Source organism: Suricata suricatta, chromosome 9 (assembly GCF_006229205.1).
Source record: "Suricata suricatta isolate VVHF042 chromosome 9, meerkat_22Aug2017_6uvM2_HiC, whole genome shotgun sequence".
Taxonomy (NCBI): domain Eukaryota; kingdom Metazoa; phylum Chordata; class Mammalia; order Carnivora; family Herpestidae; genus Suricata; species Suricata suricatta.
This window is the reverse complement of record NC_043708.1, coordinates 70,669,646-70,691,939: the sequence shown is the minus strand read 5'-3', so window position 1 is coordinate 70,691,939 and position 22,294 is coordinate 70,669,646. Positions and strand designations below refer to the sequence as shown.

At 42.8% G+C, this 22,294-nt stretch overlaps 1 protein-coding gene and 1 gene segment (V, D, J or C); one reads left to right on the top strand and one right to left on the bottom strand.

The window, feature by feature from the left end:
- LOC115301965 overlaps nt 1–22,294 on the top strand; it is a 550,585-nt gene that overhangs the window by 390,546 nt on the left and 137,745 nt on the right.
- The window catches only part of LOC115301964, a 53,297-nt gene that overhangs the window by 11,943 nt on the left and 19,060 nt on the right, over nt 1–22,294 (bottom strand). Inside the window, exon 5 of the mRNA XM_029951984.1 lies at nt 19,784–19,875. Within this exon, the coding sequence (XP_029807844.1) occupies nt 19,784–19,875 (92 nt within the window). The remainder of the gene's footprint in view (nt 1–19,783; nt 19,876–22,294) is intronic.

Sequence of the window (22,294 nt, the reverse complement as noted above, 5' to 3'; positions counted from 1 at the left end):
CTTCTTAAATTTTGAATCCCAAGTCTTCCATTTGCCAACTTACTAGCTATATGATCTTGAGCAAGTTACTTTATGCCTCACTTTCCTCATCAAGGAAATAATGGGAATAGTTTGTATTACCTGGCTGGCTTAGCTTGTAGAGCATGTGACTTTTGATTTCAAGGTCATGAGATGAAGCCCTATGTTGGGCAGAAATTACTTAATAAAAAAAATGCAAAAAAAATTTAAAATAATGATAATAATAATACCTACCTTAAAGAATTGTTGCAATAATTAAGTGAACTATTACATGTCATGCAGGGGGCACCTGGGTGGCTCAGTTGGTTGAGCATCCGACTTCGGCTCAGGCCATGATCTCACGGTTCATAGATTCGAGCCCCGCGTCAGGCTCTGTAGCACAGAGCCTGGAGCCTGTTTCAGATTCTGTGTCTCCCTCTCTCTCTGACCCTCCCCTGCTTGTACTGTCTCTCTCTATCTCTAAAAAATAAACAAAAAACATAAAAAAATTTTTTTAAAAACATGTCATGCACTTAGAGCTATGCTTGCCACATAGGAAGCACTTGGTAAGTGCCACCTACCCTTGCTGTAGATGGCGATGCTATAATGATGATAATTCCTCACCACATCCCTACCACTGGGCTGGGTTAGGCCTTGAGGAACTTACCGATAAAAAAATAAATCAATATCTTGGGCAATTAAACATTTTTTTACATATCAGTATCCCATCTAGTAAGAAATAAATATCAATGAAAATAGAGAGAAACACAATTCAAAAGATCTTCAGGACCTTTTTCACTAGTTGCTGATAAATTATTAAAAGGTTTCTTACATAGAAAAAATAAAACCAAATGAAAGCAATTGACCCTCATAAAACAAGCAAACAGACTTTATGAGATATTAAAATACAACAGCCCCCACTTATTAAAAGGATAGTGGAATCATTTATAAAATTAAAATTGTTTATGAGAGTAATTATAAATAAGCAATTCATTACATCAACATCACAAGGATACTCCATGTCTTCCCACATCCAAGAACATGACAAGTGAAGTCAAAGCACTCCTGACCTTATGACATCCTAAAAAAACCATCAAATGAAGATGATCCCAAGGTTCCAAAGGTACATGGGTTCTACAAGGACACATCCATTTCAGCCTCTGCTTATTTAAGGAAGCACCCAGGGAACTCCTTGGTGAGACCCGCTGAGCTAAGAACTAGGAGTAAATAGAACTGTCTCCTCAATTTTCTCCTCTGAATATGCACACCTCCTGCCGCCTCAGATCCTGCATTTATTTGTCAGTGGAAATCCTCATCCCCTGCTGTCTTGCTGGCTTTCTCATTTGCAGCCAACATATGGGCTCATCAGCATTGGTGCCCCCCAAGAGCAGCCCTTTAAGGCCACAGAATCACACAAAATAGGAAGTGGAGGCTTTTCTTGGGAAAGAGAACTGGAGGAAAACCCTTTGCACAATTCACAATTTGGCTTTGGGGATCAGATTTCAAAGTCTTAGCCCTGCTGGGATGGGCACAGACCCAGAGAGTGTCTGGTGAGTGAGTAAGTCCCTTTCCTCCTGGGCTTGCTTTTCTCCAGGGCACCTCAGGGTCATTGACGACACATCTCCAGAATTGCTGAATGTTAAATTGGAGAACTTGGGTTTTCTAAAGGACGCTTACAATCCTAGTAAGCATGCTGTGTTCTCTGCCAGTGGAAAAACGATCCCATAATTCCAGGTCTCTGATTCTGCCACGCTAAGAGTCTCTGTGAGAGAAATAATCTTTCTTCCTTTACAAAACCAGCCACTACCAAAGTCAAAGGAAAGTCTGGAAGAAAAAGTCATTAGAGACCTAAGTATGGACGAGAGAGTACTTCCCAAGGGCAGGTTTCTTAATGGTGATCAATCCCAATCACCTCATCTCCTAACTGGAAGCCCTCTAGTCTCCCCATATGGTCTTGAATGACAGGCATAGAAGAAAAGGTGAGCATGAAGGTTAACAAATGGTCATCAAGGGGCGCATGGGGGCTCAGTTGGTTGGGCTCTCAGTTTCGGCTCAGGTCATGATTTTATGCTCTGTCAGTGCAGAGCCTATTTGGGACTCTTTCTCTCTCCCTCTCTTTATGCCCTTCCCCAACTTAATGTTCTCTCTGTCTCTCTCAAAATAAATAAATAAACTTTAAAAAAAATTTTTTTTAAGTGCTCATAAGTATCGGTAAGTCTCAGAGTATAAAATTGGCATGGTTCCGGGCTCCTGGGTGGTTCAGTTAGTGAAGCACCCTACAGGTCATGATCTCACAGTTGGTGAGTTTGAGCCTTGCGTCGGGTTCCGTGCTGACAGCTCAGAGCCTGGAGCCTGCTTCAGACTCTGTATCTCCCTCTCTGCCCCTCCCCTGCTGATGTTCTATTTCTCTGTGTCTTTCAAAAATAAACATTTAAATTATTTAAAAAAAGAAAGAATTGGCATGCTTCATTTATTTTATCTAAAAATATATATTGAGGTAGAACACACTGCACACTGTATATTAGCCAACTTGACAATAAATTTTATTAAAAATACATACATATAAATATATATATTATATATTGAGTGTCTACTATGTGTCAGAAACTATGGCAAGGGCCAAGGTTCAAGGCCAATGATATAAAAGTTCACACTAGCAGGGCTTACAGCGAAACAGGAACCAGTCAGACACACACGGGAGCAAAAGAAGTACTTGGTGGTAATGATTACGGGAGTGTTCCAGGATGAAAGCGTAGACTGGAATTAGGACCTAGAGATTTCAGGATGAGCTGGGAGATGGGAGCCAGGAAAACTTTTTAAAGGAACTGAGCTGAGACTAAATCTGGAAAAGTTTATTTATTTACACCTCAAGGCCCCAAGTCGGTAACAAGCAGAGTTACAACTCAGAAGAGTCCCAGCTTGCCTCTCCGCTGCTCTGCTCGGCAGCTGTCTCATTCAGTGCCACACAGCTGGGTGAGTGAGTCACAGATGGAATAGTGGCAGCCAAAATCTTTTTAGAGACAAATGACACTGTGATTTTCCTTGACACCCATTGAAATTCCTCACTAATTTCCAAAAATATCTTATGTTTGCTCTAACACAACCAGTGGGGCTCAGACATTTCAGTGAAAACACATCAGAGAAACAAAGCGATCCCAGCGGTCTGAGCATGTGGAGCCCTAAGCAGCCAGACCGAGAGGAACCACTTACTGCAGGCTGTCCTGGGAAACCACGCAGCAGAGATCCTGGCCAAGGGACGTAGAAATGGCATTTTCTCTCTTTTCACTCACCTCCATTCCTGTTTTTCAATTGCTTGTCCAACCAGCTGGTGCTCGGGCAGAGAAACCAAAGAGCAAAGATGGCAACTAGAAGCAGGGCAAACAGCTGATAACTGCCGCGCCTCAACAGAGATAAATCGTGGGCACAACCAGAGTCTGACTTTGTTGTCACTAAAGCTTTACGTGGGAAGTTGGAGGCTAATGAGTATGAGATAAAGCAAGCCAAGAGCTTTCCTTCACTAAATTTCTCTCTTTTTTCTCCCAAAGAACTCAAAGGGCGTGGGGAAAGATTGGATGTTCTCAAATCAAAAGCAGAGTAGGTTCCTGAAACTTCCAATTAGAGAGAAAATCAGAAATTCTGGCACTCTCTCCCACTAATATTCAAGTGATCCTCTGGATAGATGTTTGATACTAAACGCCCAGAGTGGCAGCGGCTATCAGAGAGAATGGCACTGAACTTGAGCATGTAGGAGCCAGTGTGGGTTGATTAGATCTGACCCTGGGGTCTGTTTGCTTCTTCAAGTCTCCCTATTCTTTCTTCATCCTGGATGGACAAAAAAAGACTGGGGCTCTAGTGCCTATGGGCCTTCATCTTTGGCTACCAGAGACTCCTTTGCCGAAGGGTGTAGAAGTTAGTGATGCTGCCCATTCATCTCTGACACAGCTCCATTCAGCTCATCATTTACTGGCCCAGAGTCCTACAGACAGCATAACAGAGCTCAGCCAACACCTCCTTCCCTCAGCAGAACATTCTGTACCACACTTGAAATGACAAGCTCTGTGTCTCCCTTGGTGATGATGGCTCAGGTAGGGAGCTATGACTAGGTCACTAACCCAACGGCAAAGCAGAAGAGATGTTGCAAAGAACCAGCTCTATAATGGGCTTTCCACTGTGTGTCAGGCACGGAGGTAAGTACTACTTCACATGTGTTCTCTCATTTCAACCTCACAACATCACTGCACAATAACTACAATGACCCTGTTTGCAGATGAGGGATGTAACTTGCCCAGCACCTGCTAAGTTGCAAAAGAAGATTCAGAACCCGGAGCCATTAGACCTGCAGAGCCAGTGCTCCTTTTGCCCATAAATGATGTGGGTAGTGATACACCTGTGAGCGATATCAAACTGTTTGCCACCACAATTACAAGCAGAGGCTAGCCAGGTGGGAGCTATCCTGCTGTTGTAGAGGGCCTGCCTCTCCCTAAACCTATGACAATAGGTAGAAGACCTGCTTCTCCAGGTTTGGGCCTGGATTGCTGGCAAATCCTTCCCTAATCCCATCCTTCACTAGATGAGCAACCCAGAATGCTCCTTGAGAGACAGGAAACTCCAGATAGAAACCCTACTTAGACCAGCGAATCTCTGCTAAGCTCCTAATATTCACAAGCTCTGTGCTGGGCACTGAGAATGCAAATATAAAGAAGACACAGTCACTGTTCCAATGAATCTTAAAGCCCAGTGCAGAAAACAAATTATCAGATAATTATAATAGAGGTGGTAAGCACCATGACCCAACAAGCAAGGGTACCCAGGGGAGGCTTCCTCAAGTTGGGGTGGGGGAAGGAAAGAGAAGGTCTGGTTTTTCCAGGAAGGAGAAGCTAATGCAAACATTGGTACTATAAAGACTCTGATACATCTTTGAACCTGCAAATATTTTTGTGCAGCTGAAATACTGTATGCAAGTGGCTGAAAGTGAAACTGGAGACAAAGAGCAGATCAGGAGATAATTATGGCCATAAGGTAGGATTTTCATACTTCCCTAAAGGCCAGGGGAAGCTACTAAAGAAGTTTCAGCAGAAGTGTGGCCTGATCCCCCCGGTCTGAAGAAAAATCTGTATGATGGCTGCTTGGAGAATGGATGAAAATGGGAAGAGTCTGGAAGCAGGAGGAAGGCTCTCGGAAGAGTATAACAAAAGCCTGCAACAGGGGAGGAAGGCTCAGATGGAAGCAGGGGCAGCACAGGCCAGAGGAAAAGGGACCAGCACAGGAATGACAAGGAGGGAGAATAACCACACCCTACAGAATGCTCTCCAAGGCAGAGGCTGACAAAGCCCTACTCAACTCTCACAGCTCTGTTCAGGGTGGAATCTTCTTTGTATCCCAGGCAGAGACAGTTCCTTCCTCCATGCTCCTGGAGCATTTTGTGTCTACCTCTTCTATAGCACTTAACACTCCTTCATAACTGTTCTGTGTCTACCTTCTCCAAAAAACTGAGTGTTTTGAAGACAGAAGCCATGTCTTGTTCACCTCCTTTTCTCCCAAATAATATCTGACCTGCAATAGGCAATTGGCTGGAATTTGTTGGATAAACCTGTGACGTTGCAGGCCTGTCACACCTATCTGTGAGGAAGTGACTAACACCCAACCACCTTTATAACCGACAAAGCTTCTCCTGGGCAGACAGCGGCTGATCAGGGACAGCCAGGGAGCACCAGCATACTGAAGAGCCTTCCCCACGAAGCCATGCTGTGGACCTGTCCCCTCTTCTACCTCATCCTCTTCTGTGCAGGTAAGGACAACCCACTGGGCCTTTCACTCTTAGGGAAATGTGCTGAAGGAATGGTTTGCTGGGCAGGGGTGGGGGCTGGTCTTTGGGGAGGGCCACTGCCGAGCTTAGCTCTGACATCCATCCCCTTGGGATAGAGGGAGTTCTCATCACCTCTCTACCTGGGCTTTCCCTTTCAGAGGTCTCACTGGATATCATTCTGACACCAGACTCTGAAACTCTGACTGTTCTGGTTGGGGAGCCTGCCATCTTCCGTTGCAGCATAATGGGAGGGGACTTGAAGAACTATCAAGTGAGCTGGTATAAGAAGAATGAAAATAACTCCCTGACTTTAGTATATAGACTAAGCAACAGTTCTATTAACAATATAAGCAGTAATTTCAAAGGAAATATCGATGTTTTAAAGGGCCAATGTATACTTCACATTCAAAGAGCAACAATAAAAGACACTGGGACCTACTACTGTGCATCCGATACCCACAGTGCTACAGCCCGGCTTCTGGTCGCCTCAGAACCCTTGGATCAAACTGAGGGGGCAGGTCCAATGAGAAGATCACCTGTGGCTAAAATGTGCACCACACTGAGGTCAGACCACCTGATTATCTCAACAGTAATATCTGATGAGAGATAAGAGCTAAGTTGGGCCAAGGGCCTTATCTTTGTGGTTGGTTGAGAAGGGGCTTAGTTATCAGTCAGAGGGCGGAAAAGTTTATTAGAGTGTATGCAAAGCAACCAAGGCGGCCCTGCACCTGACTCTCAGGGACTTCTAAGAAAAGGTTGAAAAAAAAAACCAATCTTCAATGCTGAGAAGGTTTTCTTATTGTGGAGGCAGGCTGAGATGAACAGAATTTCTACTATCACGAGCATTGTAGCTCATTCCAGAGTCTTTATTGTGAAAGCATTCATGTGCATAAACTAGATAAAGCAAGGATGGTTTTCCATTACCATCCTAATCAAAATTTCCAAAGCTATTAGAGATAGCTTTAACTCTTACTCTGTGAAGAAGGATGAATAGAGTCATTTTCTGAAATGCTCCCTAACTATTTCAGATATTGAAAGTTTTATATCATCCTTTAGCCACAGGAGTTCAGGGTGGTGGCGGGGGAAGGGGTATGGGGATGGACAGGAAGGGATAACACAATTTCCTTTATGTCAGTTGCTGAGAGAGATCTTGGAGACAAAGACAAGTGTGGCAGTGTGAGATCTGAGTTGGTCATGAATCAACTGAATTTAAAAAAAAAGAAAGAAAGAAAAGAAAAAAAGATCCCAAGTCCCAAGTTGAAATGGATGAGCCAAAAGTGTCTGAGACTACAGGAAGCCAAGGCCTGGAGGAACCCATTGATAGACCAACAGGTAGGAGGACTTATAGACATAATCATTTAATAATCTTAGAGGTAGCGCTTTCACCCTGTTGGCTCCAGTAGCCAACTGTTTGTTTTTCTGCTCAAGTCACTAGTCTGGAATCTTCTCTCCATATTAAGTTACAACTCAGGTATTATGATGCAAAGTAGACCTTGAGTTTGTGAGAACAAGAGCTCTCCTGATACCTTCTACTCAATATTCCTTCCCATGCACTATCATCTTCTTCACACATTTATTTATAGGGCGATTATTTACTTATGATATTGGGGTAGGTCATGGGAATAGAAATCACTGTAAGTCAAGTTCTAGCCTAAGTTCTAGTCTCCTTAATGTGTCTACAATTTATTTCAGAGGCAGCAGTAGAATTATAATTAAATATTACAGACGAATACAAAAATACAAGAAAACACATACTATCTAACGAGTGCACTGGCTTCGTATGTAGTGCTCTAGGAGCCAATGAAAGGACAATCACTATAAGCAAGTTTCTTGGAATAGCTAAGGCTTGAAACAGGTGGGACTTGGATAAGTGGAAAGGAAGAGGAGGGGTATTTCAAAATGGATGTACTAGTTATTTATTGTTACTTAACAAATTACCACAAAATTTAGAGGTTCAGACATTGATTATCTCACGGTTCCTGTAAGTCAAGAATCCAGGTGTTGCTTCACAGGGTCCTTTGGCCCATCAGTCAAAGGGTCAGCTGGGGTGACAGTCATTAAGCATTAAGCACAAACTCACTCAAGTGAATGTTTATGATTCTTATGTGAGCATCTCTCTACAGCTCCTCATAACATAGCAGCTTACTTCCTTAGAGCAAGCACTTTGAAAGAAGGCTTCCAAGATGGAAGGCACTGTCTTTCTGTAACCTAATCTTAGAAGTGAAATCTCATTGCTTCTGTCATTTTCTATTCAGTAGAAGTGAGTCAATAAGTACAGCTCATACTCAAGGGGAGAGGGTGATTACACAAGAATATGAACACCAGGGATTAGAGATCATTGGGGGGGTCATCTTAGAAGCTGCCACCATAGGAAATCAACACAGAAGAGCAGAGAAAAAGAAGGCTCCAAAAATCTGGTTGAGACCAACTTGTTTAGAGACCCCTGACCTACAAGGCTAAAGCGATTTGATTTGATTTTATATGCCAGTATTTCTCAAAATTCACTGTGCAGCACCTGGAGAGATTATTTCTATTTATACTTTTGAGCCCCAGCTACAAAGATTCCGATTCAGTCTATCTGGGGGCAGGCCAGGGACATGCATTTATAATAAGTGCCCAAGTGATTCTGATGCCCGTGGTTCAAGGACATGCTTTGAGAAGTTCTGCTGTAAGCAACAAAACTGTTAGTTTCGCACAGGGAAGATGTGGCCAGGTTCTCCTGCCCTCACTACAGAGAAATGGACATTAGATGTGTTCAAGGCATCTCTTGAACAATGGGTCTCAATTCCAACTACATATTTTAATCACCTGGGGGAAATTCTTTAAAAATACCAAGGTCTGGAACACATCTCCAGAGATTTTGATTGAAGTGGTGTGGGCATGGAGCTCTGGTTTCCCAGGTAATTCAATGTCCGTGCCTTGCCCTCTCCCACTCTCCAGTCTAAGATCTTGCTATTTCAAGTATGGTCTCTGGATAGACAACACCAGCATCACTTGGAATTTTGTCAGAATGAAGAATCTCATGCACTTGTCCTCAATCTAGTGAATCAGAATCTGCATTTTAACAAAATTCCCTAGGTGAGTTATATGCATATTATATATGGTTCAAGAAGCACCAGTCCAGGGAAGCCATCACTATTGAAAAATTTCATAGAGGTAGAGAAATATAAATCTGGTTTTCCCAAATGCCACCCAAAAAATCCGTATTTGTAAAAACCTCCTGAAGGGATGCTGATGTGCAGCCAGGTGTGGGACTCATGACAAGCAATCAATCATCCCCAAATCAGGTTACAGATTATCTGTGTTACCAATATAATAAATATTCTCTTGGAGTCATTGCGGTGTTATCGTGTCCTTGTATGCTTCCTCCTTGGAAGAAGGCTTTATATAAATTCCAGGTATGATCATTTCTCATTCATCCACAAGCTGATTAGGAAATGAATTAATATTTATTGAGTCAATGTACTTTTTACCACACCATGTGACCTTCATAGATTATCCACTATAACCCAGAACTTTGTGCCACATACCTTCAACTCAAGATCAAGTCAGAAAAAAGAACATGAATCATTAGCATCTGATTAAGTATGATTGGGAAGAAAAGAGACAAGAGTGAGAGTGTGTATATCTAATTGTCCATTCCTCCTTCAGGACACATGAGAACATGAAGTTCTGACTCAGGGTGGGGTGAGGCAGCTTAGAACCTGAGATGGGCATGGAGTAAACATAAAAACCAGAGCCGGGATCCAAGGAAGAAGAAAGCAAGCAGAGTGTCCAACAATGGTCTGAAAGAGTCTGGGCACAAAACAGGGAAAAAGGAAACCACACATCAATTAAAATTAGAGACCTAGAGAAATTCCCTGAGATTACCAGCGGATAACTGAGAAAATCTTTTGTATAGGGGCAACTGGGTGGTTCAGCTGGTTAAATGTCTTGCTTCAGTACAGGTCATGATCTCAGGTTTCATGAGTTCAAGCCCAGCATCAGGCTCTGTGTTGACAATGCAGAGCCTGCTTGGGATGCTTTCTCTCTTCCACTCTCTCTTACCCTCCTCCACTTGTGCTTTCTCTCTCTCTCTCTCTCTCTCTCTCTCTCTCTCTCTCTCTCTCTCTCAAAATAAATAAATAAACTTAAAAAAAAGAAAATATTTTATATATTACCTGGAGCTCCAGGCTGAGGTGGAGATAGGGCTACCAAAGACCCTAGCATACTATAAACATGAACCAAGTGTTTCTGCAAAAATTCCAAAGCCAAATGAATGACAAGAATGTCAACTGATATTTCTATAATGTCCATGTTCTTCCCCACTGCATTGGTAAAGGTAATTGAAAGTTGACTAAAGTCATATTATTGCCATTCCCTTTATCCTGCTTTCTATGCCTCTTACCTATCATAAAAAGTGCTCACTTGAAAGAGTTCATGGGCGCCTGGGTGGCTCAGTCGGTTGAGCCTCCGACTTCGGCTCAGGTCAGATCTCACGTTCGTGGGTTCCTGGATTCAAGCCCCGCATCGGGCTCTGTGCTAACAGCTCAGAGCCTGGAGCCTGCTTCCGGTTCTGTGTCTCCTTCTCTCTCTGCCCCTCCCCCTCTCATGCTCTGTCACTCTCTGTATCAAAATAAATAAAACATTAAAAAAAATTTTAGGAAAAAAAAAAAAAAAAGAAAGAGTTCAGAGCAGTGAAGAGAAATCTCAGAGAATGTCTGCCCAAGCTCTCAAAGATCTTTGAGTTCAACTCTCAGGGCACGGTAATAGGCATGCCACTTTCACCAAGCTCCAAAACAAAGGAGTCCTTAGGCATCTTTGTGGCTAGAAATAGGAGGTGTAATTGCTCAAAGACAGCAAAAAGGAAGTAGCTTGTGTCCATCCAGTAGCACAGTGCCATCAACTAGTTGAATTTACAAACTGGCCATCCAACATCATGGAACCATGGTATGGAGTGACAAAGGAGAAAAGAAGGGAATTGGAGTACGTACACCTTTTCCTCTGTGTCAGAGGAGGCCACAACCAGCCAAGGAAGAGAATGTGATTCCTACTTTATATATTGTATTTTCTGAAGGGGTCACAACCTGGAAGAAATTACCCATTACAGAACCCTGCAAGTGCCCAGGGAACATCCAGTTAGGGTCCAAGTAAGGAAATGGACTAAGGAAATCCAGGTTGTGACCTTCATTCTGAACAACTAAAGCTTTAAACAGAAAGTTAGAATATTGAATTTGAAAGCCAGAAGGGATCTTAAAGGCCAAGCAAGAATCCTTCCATTCAATGTATATGTACATTAAGTATTAATTGAATAAATGATCATCCAAACTCAATTAAAATATTTTCAGTGACAGTTCTTATTTTTAAAAAATCACTTCTTTGGGCACCTGGGTGGCTCAGTCAGTGAAGCATCGAACCCTCAATCTCAGGTCTTGATCTCAGGGTGACGAGTTCAAGTCCCACGTTGGGCATGGAGCCTACTTTTTTTTTTTAATCGCTTCTCATACAAAATTGAGGTCTTCTTCCCTAAAATTTTTTTAAATACAATTAACATACAATGTTATCTTAGCTTCTGGTGTACAACATACTGAATTGACATTATTCAGTGCTTGTCATGATAAATGTAGTCACCATCACAGAAGGGGGCTGAGTGGAAGGATGGGAGAAATAGATAACGGACATTAAGACATGCAAACATCCAACTAAAAAATAAGTAAGTCACAGAGATCCTTATAACTTTATATGTTGGTATTTTTTGCGCATTATGAAACAACACAGACTAAATTCTACCTTTATATTTTCAAATATTTGAAGACAGCTATCATATCCAACCTCCCAGGCCCTCATTCTCTATACCCGATACGCGTAGCCATTCCTCACGACTGTCTCATAAGTCTTAAGGTCCTCAAGAGGAGATTCCAAGTTTAGTCTATTTTTCTGTTCCACATAATTCTCAATACTGTAACTCTCAAGTGGTAGGTAGTCAATAAATATGAGTGAATGCATGAATTAATACCTATGTGCCCAATGACTGTTCAATATGTCCACTTAGAAGTCTCAAACTCACTTTAACTCAACTCCAAGACTAAAATCAAGATGTTCCTTCCAAATATGGTCCTTTTCTGAGGTCGCCTATCTCAGTGAATACCACTGCCATCTACGATCCAGGCATGCCTCTCCATCCTTTACTACCAACTCCTTGGTCCAAACTTCCATTTTCTCCTTTGAATTATTTCATCAGTCTGAATGAGCTAGCTGGTCTCTCGGACCTTCCAATATGCCCTCCCTACAGCAGCCAGAGTAATATTTTTCAACATACAAGTGTGATTATGTTACACTCTTGATTAAAAATCCTTCAGTGACAGGGGCACCTGAGTGGCTCAGTCGGTTAAATTATCTGGCTTTGGCTCAGATCATGATCTCATGGTTCATGACTCTGAGCCCCACATTGGGCTTGCCACTGTCAGTGCGGAGCCTGCTTCGGATCCTCTGTACCTCCCTCTCTCTGCCACTCCCCCACTCATGCTCTCTCTCTCAAAAATGATTAAACATTTATTTTTAAAAATTCTTCAGTGACCTCCCATTGCTTACAGGTAAAAGGCCAATCAAAATCCCCAAAGTGGTCTCTACAACCCTGCACAGGCTGACCCCTTCTCACCTACACCTCCAATACTTCTTACCCCACTCTTCATTTCCCCTGCTCTTGTCAAACAGATGACCTTTCAGTTGCTAAAATGCACAGGTGCCTCCCATCCCAGGACCTTTGCACATTATATTACTCCATCCTTGGGGAACACTTCTCCTATCTCTTCATCATCTATTTCACTCCTACTCATCTTTTGAATCAAAGTTTGCACATCAATTCCTCAGAGATGTCTTGAGATCTCCCAGCAAGTCCAGATTTGGGGTGGCGGGGCAGGGGGACTGTTAAATAGGCTTTCATATGTCAGTTTGTAATATTACTTCATTAATTTGATTAATGTCCATTAAGCTCTGAAAGATCAAGGACAATACCTGCTTTTGCTTATCATTGAATCTAACGAATTGTATAAATATATTTGTATGAGTAAAGGACTCTGAGATCCTACGATTTTCCTAAATTTGGTGCTCATCACTGACTCTGGGCTGCAGTAAGTCCTGAAGCCTCACCATATTTTCACTTTTCAGTGGTCCTGGAGACCCTAGAATCACTCTGAGCTAGAGTCCAAGGGTTCTCAGAGACCAAGGATTTCCACACAGTTGGGGGCACACAGGAAGTCTGAGAAGTCAGAGGTTCCTGCATATTTCTGAGCCAGTTACCAAATAGGGATTCGGGACAGGTAAGCAAAACCCACCCAGAGAGGCTGGCCAACAAGGAGGAAATCAGAGGAGCCAATATGATTATTATTTTCTCATAACTCTTGGCTGGGCTTATGATGTGCCATTTTGGTGTTTTGGATTTTGTATGGATATTTTCAGTAGCTATATTATTAAAATACGCAAGTCTATCATTATGGGGATGCATATCCTCATCCCTCAAATATGTACTGAGCACGCACAATGTTCCTGGTTCTATGCCACATGCTGAGTTACAAAAACCACCAAAGCTCAATTCCTGTCCTCAAGGTGCTCTTTGCAGTGGGAGAAACAGACATGAAAATAGAGACTTATTTACAGAGGAAGGAGCAAACATCTGTGAGAAGGTAAAGAAAAAAGTGATGCCCTAAAGCTGGAAAAGGCTTCTCAGAGGAGGTGATTTGAGTTCATCACAGAAAAAAACACTTGCTTCCCCGAGGTAGCATATGCTTGGAGATTTTTTAAGATAACCCAGGAAGGAAAATGAGCATTCTCAACAGTTACACACACACACACACACACACACACACACACACACACACAGCCCTTCATCTATAATGTTCTCAATTTAAGTAAAAAAATAAACAAATTGAAAGTTGATGGGAAAATACTGAACCTGGACCAGACATAAGTGTGAGGGAGCTAGTGTCACAGGGGCTCCTAAACAACAGATGTACCAAATTCTCTGCCCAGTAAAGCCAAGTGATTTCCAAAATGCTGCTATTATACATGCCACAAAACAGATCAGGTACAAGGTAACAGTATGGATTGAGAAGATAAAAAATAAAGAGGAAGAGATGTGGAAAGAGAAACATTGTGTCCTTGGATAATGATTACTCCCTTTACCTTTTTGTTCTTATTCAAAAGCCCTCCCAAGCCTAGAACATCCCAGAATTTGGTGTCGCTGGGCAGGCAGTTGGCCTCCTCCTCATCCCACTGGTGACAACTGTGAGGAAAATCTGGGGAGACTATTAAAAAAGTAATGTGCTCTACAGGGATGCAAATAATAGCAGCAGGATTGGCCATGAGTGTCCACTTCCGTGTGTTCACTGATTTCATTTGGTTTGAAATATTAAGATTTCTTCTCACATATGCTACCACATTAGAGACTATACTAAATCTATAAATCTTTATCTAGGTTGATTGAATTTTTTCAGTTTGTTGAGTTGTTTTTAGGTAGGGCAAGAATTCAACTTTTCTCCTGTGAAGTATAAAACATCTAGCTACAAATGGGGTGATGCTGTTTCTACTTCTCCTCTGGGGTTGTCTCTCTTCCGGAAGCTCTTGAAAAGAAACAGCTGTCACAGTCATAACAGCCTTACACACTTTCCTCTTTGTATTAGTCAATTCTGCTATGGTAACAAACAGCACCAATATCTTGGTAACTTACACAATGAACATTTACTTTTTGCTCCTGCTTTCACTGCAGGCTGGTGGCTATCAGGTGACTACTAAGCTCTGCTCCCTGTGACTTCCCATCCCAGAATCCAGGGTGAAAGACAATTCACTATTTGGGACACACTGTTTTCATGACAGAGGAAAAAGAACAAGAGCGCTGCTGACAGAAACTCCAGATGCTCCTTAAAGCCTCTGCTCAGTTGTGGTACACACCATGGCCACTTGCAGGCGTAACCCAAAGCCCTTCCATGGTTCAAGTCCAGAATCAACTGGACAGGGACTCACCCCCCAGCCCCCACAGAAGCTACTGTAAGATGCACAGCAACAGCCAAGAACTGATAATCCTCTCACATGGAAGGGGAATCAATTATTTCAGAACAATGATGCAACCTACCATTCCTTCGGATTCCACCCACATAACTTGTATCCAATATACGGAGTTTCTCCCCATGTCAACTAAAAAGAAATGTAGTATGATTTTTTCCCTCTTAGAATTGTTATTAAACTCTCGTGCAACATTTGCCAAATTGTTCTTCAGAATATTACTGTCCCTTGAGATGTTAACAGTTGCAGTACAACTAAAAAGGATTCCCTGGTCAAATATGTTTGGAAAATGCTCTACTTTAAGAGCCCTCTCTTACTACTCACAATTCTGTATTATCAGATTAAATGCTCTGACAATGCCTGCTGTAAAGATAGCTACTTACCCCAAGTTTGGGATCACAGGTTTCTTTCCATAATGGCAGAATCATTAATATCTCATGAGATTCCAGTGACTAACACTGCTCTAAAGGATCACAGGAGAACCACCCAGATGGATTCTTGCTGCTTCTTCATTTCCATGTTATCCAGACTGAAGGACAACTAATGATGGTGAGAGGAGGCTGCATGAAGCCCATACATCTGCAGAGGACTCCTAAAGAAGGCTTGCATTTTTGGCTAAGACCAAATCCTGTGTGAGAACTCTGAAAATGCTCATTTGGATACCACTCTTTGCCGACTGAATTAAGCACAAACACATTAGACTGGCTTTTATGTCTTCCTTTACGCAACAAATACATCTTGCATCCCCCTCTGTGCCAAGTATGAAGCCAGACATGGAGGACACAGTGCGAACAAAATAAACACGGGCCCTGCCCTCATGGATTTGCCAGTTTAAGAGGAAACAAACATAAAACACACTCAGGAATAGATAGTTGATGATCATACAACTTCTCAGCAGTGTACTGCTCATTCCTTCCTGCAATGCCTTCCACGCTTAGTTTCTGAGATGCCACGCTTTGCTGATTTTCCTCTAGGGTCATTGGCCTCTCCTTCCCAGTCTCTTGAGCTGGCTCTTCTTCCCCTCACTAGCTTATAAATATAGAGCACCCAGGGGCCTTCCTTGGGTCCCTCTTCCCTTCTGTATCTCTCCCCCAGGGATCTCATTCATGCCTATGGCAAATTCACATTTATGATTCCCAAATGTCTATCTCCAACATGAAACTCTGCTCTGAGGATATAGTCTCCCCCAGCTGAACCACTGTAGCACTTTCCTGTCTTGAGTCATTTCAGCATTCTCTCTTTTTCCAGGATTGTTTGGCTATTTTCTTTATGCTCCTCCTAATTTATATACTCCTCGAGGACAGGGATCCATGGTCTGTTTCATCTTCAGTTTCCACAGTGTGTTGCATAGTAAGTGTTTAATATCTGATTATTGAATTTAATGTTTGAACTGAATTTCTGCTTTAGGGATCACTGAGACACACTTGTAATGAAAGGGAATATTTTATTTCAATAAATAATGCCTCACCCTTCTGTATTTCCAAATGAACAACCTCAGAGAGAGAGAGCATGGCTACATACATTGGCATGAGGTGAATACTTAAATTCAAAAATGCTACACTGAGCCAGTATCATCCCTTGTGGTCGCAGAAATTGCCGCAAAGGCTTTATAAATTGCTTGCATTCCCACACCCCATTTGGCAAAGCTGGTATCTTACAGCCATGGATGACTAACTTCTCAACAGTCCCCACTTGAATCGACTCCCTACTTTAATATGAAAAGGTAAGAGAAAACAGCAAGGTCTTGCCTGAAACTCTCCCACCCAACCAGAGCAAAGATTCCACCATGTAATGCTGACTCCTCGATTTGGGAGTCAGACCCAAAGAGGAGGTCCAAGAGGAGGTCTCCCCACCTTGCAGAAGGGTGTTTCACCAGCAGCTCTAATGAGAGCAGGTGGCATCTACACCTGTGGGCTTCCTCTGAATGTTGATTCCGTTTTTTCCAAGCCTCTCCCAGGGCTTATTCTACCAGTCAAAGGCAGGCAGTTATTTTTTTTAAATCTTTTAATGCTTTTCATTTATTTTTGAGAGACAGAGAGAGACAGTGTGAGCAGGGGAGGGTCAGAGAGAGAGGGAGATACAGAATCTGAAGCAGGCTCCAGGCTCTGAGCTAACTGTTAGCACAGAGCCCGATGCGGGGCTTGAACCCACGAACCATGAGATCATGACCTGAGCCGAAACTGGATGCTTAACCAACCCAGGCGCCCCGAAGGCAGGCAGTTTTACACATGCTAAAACAGCAGACTGATGGAAACTGAGAATTGTATAGAGAAAAGCTAAAAACATTGGGCCTGATGATCTGCCCAAGTGAGTTGGGGGTCCCCGATGGCCACACAGAGAGGCCCCAACTGTAACGTGGGCATGGCCCCACGGCACAGCTCCTTCATGTGTGTGTACAGAGAGGTCACTATTTCTCATTTTGGCTGCCCTAAAGAAGAGTTTGCCTTTGGCCTTCACATGCTTGAAATTTAGGATTTAGTCTATCAAAGTAACCAGAAAACTGCAGCCTACATCTTTTCCACTAAAATAAACATTTTTCAATGGCCATAGCATTTTTTTTTGCTGTAGCATTTTAAATTGTCTTCTTTTCTGAGAGTATCCCTTCCCCATCACACTTCCCTGGATTAACATATATTTATTATTAACAAGGGGTGGAATGGCTTTAGGATTTCTTCTGGGAGTTTGGTAAGTTCAGCTGGGTCCCCAACCACTTTATGAGCAACACAAACACAGCAGATTGTGAATGGAGGCTATGGTTCTCTCCCTCAGCTCAGCCTCTGGGTCACCCATCTGGAACTTGAACCCGTACTTTTAAAAATAAGGTATTCTGACAGAGAGATCATTACCAGTTGAGTCTTGCAAAAAAAAAAATCCTCTTGCCCTCTTCTTTTCTAGTCTGTCTTCTTGGCATGTACCATTCCCTATGCACCTTTTGTTATCCTACTTCCCTGATTTCTCACCACAGGCTGGATGCTGCTGTCGGTTTAGATTGATACTGTGTGCTTTGTCAGGCACCGTGATTTCACTCGCAATAGTATTGCCATTTGATAGATGCAGGTTGTTCATCAGGCTGCACATAGTATTTCCTTTGCCCTCCTTTGGTAACTTCCCAAGTTCACACAATCACTACTCAGTCATGCCCACGTGCAGACTCTTAGACTCCTTGGCAATTAAAGCCCTGCCAAATGAATAGCTTGTTTTTCCACTCAATAATCTTTTCTTTTGCTCATACTAGGCATTCATTATGTAGCTCAGGGCTAACAGCGTTTTAATTTGTCACATCCATGATGTGTGTAATAACCCCTACATTCCAACCAACTCTAATACATCAGTACCACAGGGATCATAAAACAACCACTCTTTACTATGATAACCCATGGTGAATGTGATCAGTAATGTTGGATTTACCTCCATCTTTGCCCCTCTACCATCCCCATGTTCCACCAGTGATTCACCACAAACCAACCAGAACGTCAGAGATACTTGGGGTGTGGCAATGGGCCAGCAGCAGATGCAGAGTGGGCAAGGATACTGGGACACCAACAGGGCACTGGGTCATGGCAACTCAAGCTGCTGTACCACCCAGATACTAACTTTCCCACTTAATTGTTTGGAGAAATCTCTTTTTCTAGCCCCAAAAGCACCTCGTGGCCACTTCTTTTGATCTACACAGCTGCCTTCCCCAGAGCCTTCCACGAATAGGACCATGTTTCTCTTCCTTGTTTCCTCTGTTAGTGCTGTATCTTTACAGGTGATGCCATGTTTATAGCCTTTATTCACCCTCATTTCTTTTTTCCTTCCAAACTGGGATAAAACTAAGCAAGGTAGTAAGTGCATTAGCTCAGAGCCCAAGAACAAAACTAAGCAAGGTAGTAAGTGCATTAGCTCAGAGCCCAAGAACTGGGAGGTAGGTGCCTAGGGAACTGTGTCTGGGCTGGAAGTCCAACCAGAAGAAGCATGGAAGATGCCAGTTACTTTTGGGGGCTGTGGAAGCCACTGGCACAGAGGACCAAACTGTATTGACAGCTGGGCTCACCACACACCTCTCCCAAGGAAAAGAAAGTGAAGCTTCTCCATCTTGGCATTTCTCCTCCTCTGGAAGCACAGACTCAACCTAGAGGATGGAGTCATCTAATGGGAATGGTCTCACTCCCCTCCTCTCCCTTTCATTGATGGGTAAGGGGCTTTATTTGCTTTTCTTTGGGGGATGAAGCACAGAATTTCCCTAGGGTTCTGGGAGAGCCCAGTTATGTCACTACCCTCTGCCTTAAGGGACAATTAGCAGGTTGGCAGATGTTCAATCTATATAAAATCTTAATTCTCCACCTGGAGGGCTCTGAACTACAGAATTTGAGCTCCCTATAAGCACTAAAATACTACATTCTACTTTTTCATAAGCTTCTATCACCAATGGAAGGGAAAAATGCATTTATCTTCTCCCTATCCCTGTCCCCAATCCTACTCCCAAGCAAAATATTTTTCTCCATTTCAGAGGAGAAAAGTAGGGAGTGTTTTTTCTTATGTGCAGACAAATACCAAAAAGGAGGAGGAACTTCAATTCAGCTCCTTTTAAACTAATAACCTATCTGTCCCCAATCCAAGTTTTTCCAGCTTTTTACTCTCTTTTGGGATATTGTTGAATGAAAGGAAAAAATTAGCATTATTTCCTGTTGTTTTGTTTTGTTTTGTTTTGTTTTGATAAAGATACTTCTCCCAACAAAGGTATAAGATTAGTCTCTTATCAGCATGAAAACCTGTGTTCTGGCCTCTCTGTGTTCTACCTGAGGACCACCAGCCCCACCTCCCAGCCCAGTTCTTCCAGCAGAGGAAATCAAAGATTTCCAGAGGCAGCAATAACTTTACATTCTACCCACAGCTCTCTTTGTGTGCCAACAAATCTTCACTGTGAAATCAGCAATTCCAGAAAAGTAGAAGGTAACTCACCCCCTCCAAAAACAGGAGGCCACGGCAGGACACTGGACATATTTTCACTCTTAAAGGCAGATCTCCTTTGATGCCTATGGTCTGCTGTGAGCCTAGGATTTTAAGGACAAAAACAAGAAAGGAAAGGAGGGAAAGAGGGAAAGAAAAGAGAACACGAAGTTGAAATACAGCAAGAACCCGTTACTCTCTGAATCTGGTGTGCTTTAGGCTGCATTCCATCTCTCTCTCTCTCTCTCTCTCTCTCTCTCTCTCACACACACACACACACACACACACACACACACACTCACACACACACAAACAGTGATATGTTGTCGATTGTTAAGAATCACAGCAAGTGGGCTCCCCTGGCTAAAGCTGAATTCTGCCTCTCAAAGGGAGCTGGGTAGGAATTTGAATCTCAAAGGTCAAGGCAGGATTAAGAGGAGGAAAAAGAACCACAGACTTAACCCATTTCAATCAGTATAGGACCTAGAATGGACAAAGAGCATGCCGCAAGCAAAGATTTACCAAGTGCCCATTAAGTGCCCAGCACTGTTGGAGGCGCTCAGCCGAACAGGGAGATAAAGGGCTGATGCTGACCTAAGCGGGTCCTCATGGCCTCTGATTCATAAGAGGCCAGTGGTGACCTATCACCAGGGGAGAGAGTTCTTGAGGGTCCATGGTGGTCCTGGAGAAAGGACAAGGAGAGGACTGGCAGACCCCTCTGGTCATAGGCTTTGCCTTGTCTCCTGAAGACACCACCATAACAAGCCTTGACTGCACAACGTTTATTCTTTGACTAAATGATTCTCTTACACAATGGTTTTCAACCCTGGCTGCACATCAGAAATGCCTAAAAAGCTTTTCAAAATCTTGATGCCCAGACCCCACCTCAGTTCAATTAAATCAGATGCTGGGGGTAGCACCAAGACTTCAGTATTTTTTAAACCCCCCTGGTGATTCCAATGTGAGGCCAAGATTGAGAACCACTGCGTGGAGGTTAATTGTCCTAATTCTCCAGCTTTGCTCTGCCTCCACATTCCTCTTAACCGACTGTTATATTCTCTTTTATTTTTAGTTTGTTCTACTTTGTCCTTTCAGTAGATAATTCTATAATACCCCATTAAATTTTTTTCATGATTTAACTCTGCTTTTTCTCATTTAATTTTCATTGCCCGCGCCACTTCATCTTCCCATTATGTCTGTTTTGTGTTTGCTTTAGTCCAGCATCAACATTTACAGGCAGCTTGATATGGGCAGAGTACTGTGGTAGAAACTCAACTGCTACTAAAAGTTGAATCCAATGCAATACTATTTTCTGTTAAATTCTGTGCTACAGTTAATGGGCTCTCATCCTATAGAAGACAGGCACAGTGGCAAACTCCATCTCCCTTCCTAGAAAGCAGCTCCCTTCGTATATAAATAAAAGATCCAAAATAAGTACATTGTAGCCAAAAAAACAAAAAACAAAAAACAAAAGGAACATCCACAAATAGGGGAGAAAGAAGCATTCAAAGCTGTCTAAATCTAAATAACATCTCCCCTGCCAGAATCTTGGCCTCACCCTAGGAAGGAGTTGCTTCCATTTGCAGCAAAAAGAAGTCCCTGGCTGGTCTGTACACCTGGTAAGGCTGTTCTCTGGGGGCAGAAGATCTGTTCATTCAGGCTCATTTCCTCATTGTTCCCAGGCAATCCCAAGAGCACATAAAAGAGTGTCACTGAGCCACATGGGGCTAAGATGATGAAGAAAGGACCAGGAGATGGTTCCAGATGCTGAGGACTTCAGTCCTCGGGGGAAGCCACAAAGTGGATCTGTCCACTTCTCTTCTTGCTGCCCAGCTGTAAGAGCAGTGTTGGAGCCTCAGAATAGGTCTGCAACTTCCTGAATCAGGTGAGCCTCAGGGAGCCTGAAACATCATCATCCCTACAGAGCCCAGCCCAGCCCTGAGCATATCAGAAAAGCCAATGAATATTTGCCCAATAATTGGGTAAATAAATAAATGGCTCCCTAATGAAATTACTCCTGAGAGAGTTTGTGGAAAGGCTGAAATTGGAAAGTGGCTCTGTAATCCCACACTTGTTATTGTGATATGGCTTTTCAATTTCTCTATCTTCCTTTTCCCTTGATTTTGTTTTTCAGGAATCAAGCCAGATGTCTTGTTGGAGCAACAAGATATATTTTTGCCTTTTAAAGGAGGCAAAATTTTGCAGTGCAAATCACTGGGGGTGAAATGGATAATTACACTATATACTAGTATAAGAGGAACTAATATGGCATCCTGAACTTTGTATACCAAGAACGAGACTTCTGTGGCCCCAATCTCCAGAGCAACTTTACTAATAGATGCTAGTTCTCCCTAGAGATTCTTTTAAAACAATTTTTTTTACTGTTTATTTATTTTTGAGAGAGAGAAGAGAGACAGAGTGAGAGTGGGGGGAGGGTGCAGAGAGAGAGGAAAACACAGAATCTGAAACAGACTCCAGGCTCTGAGCTGTCAGCACAGAACCCAATGCAGGGCTTGAACCCAC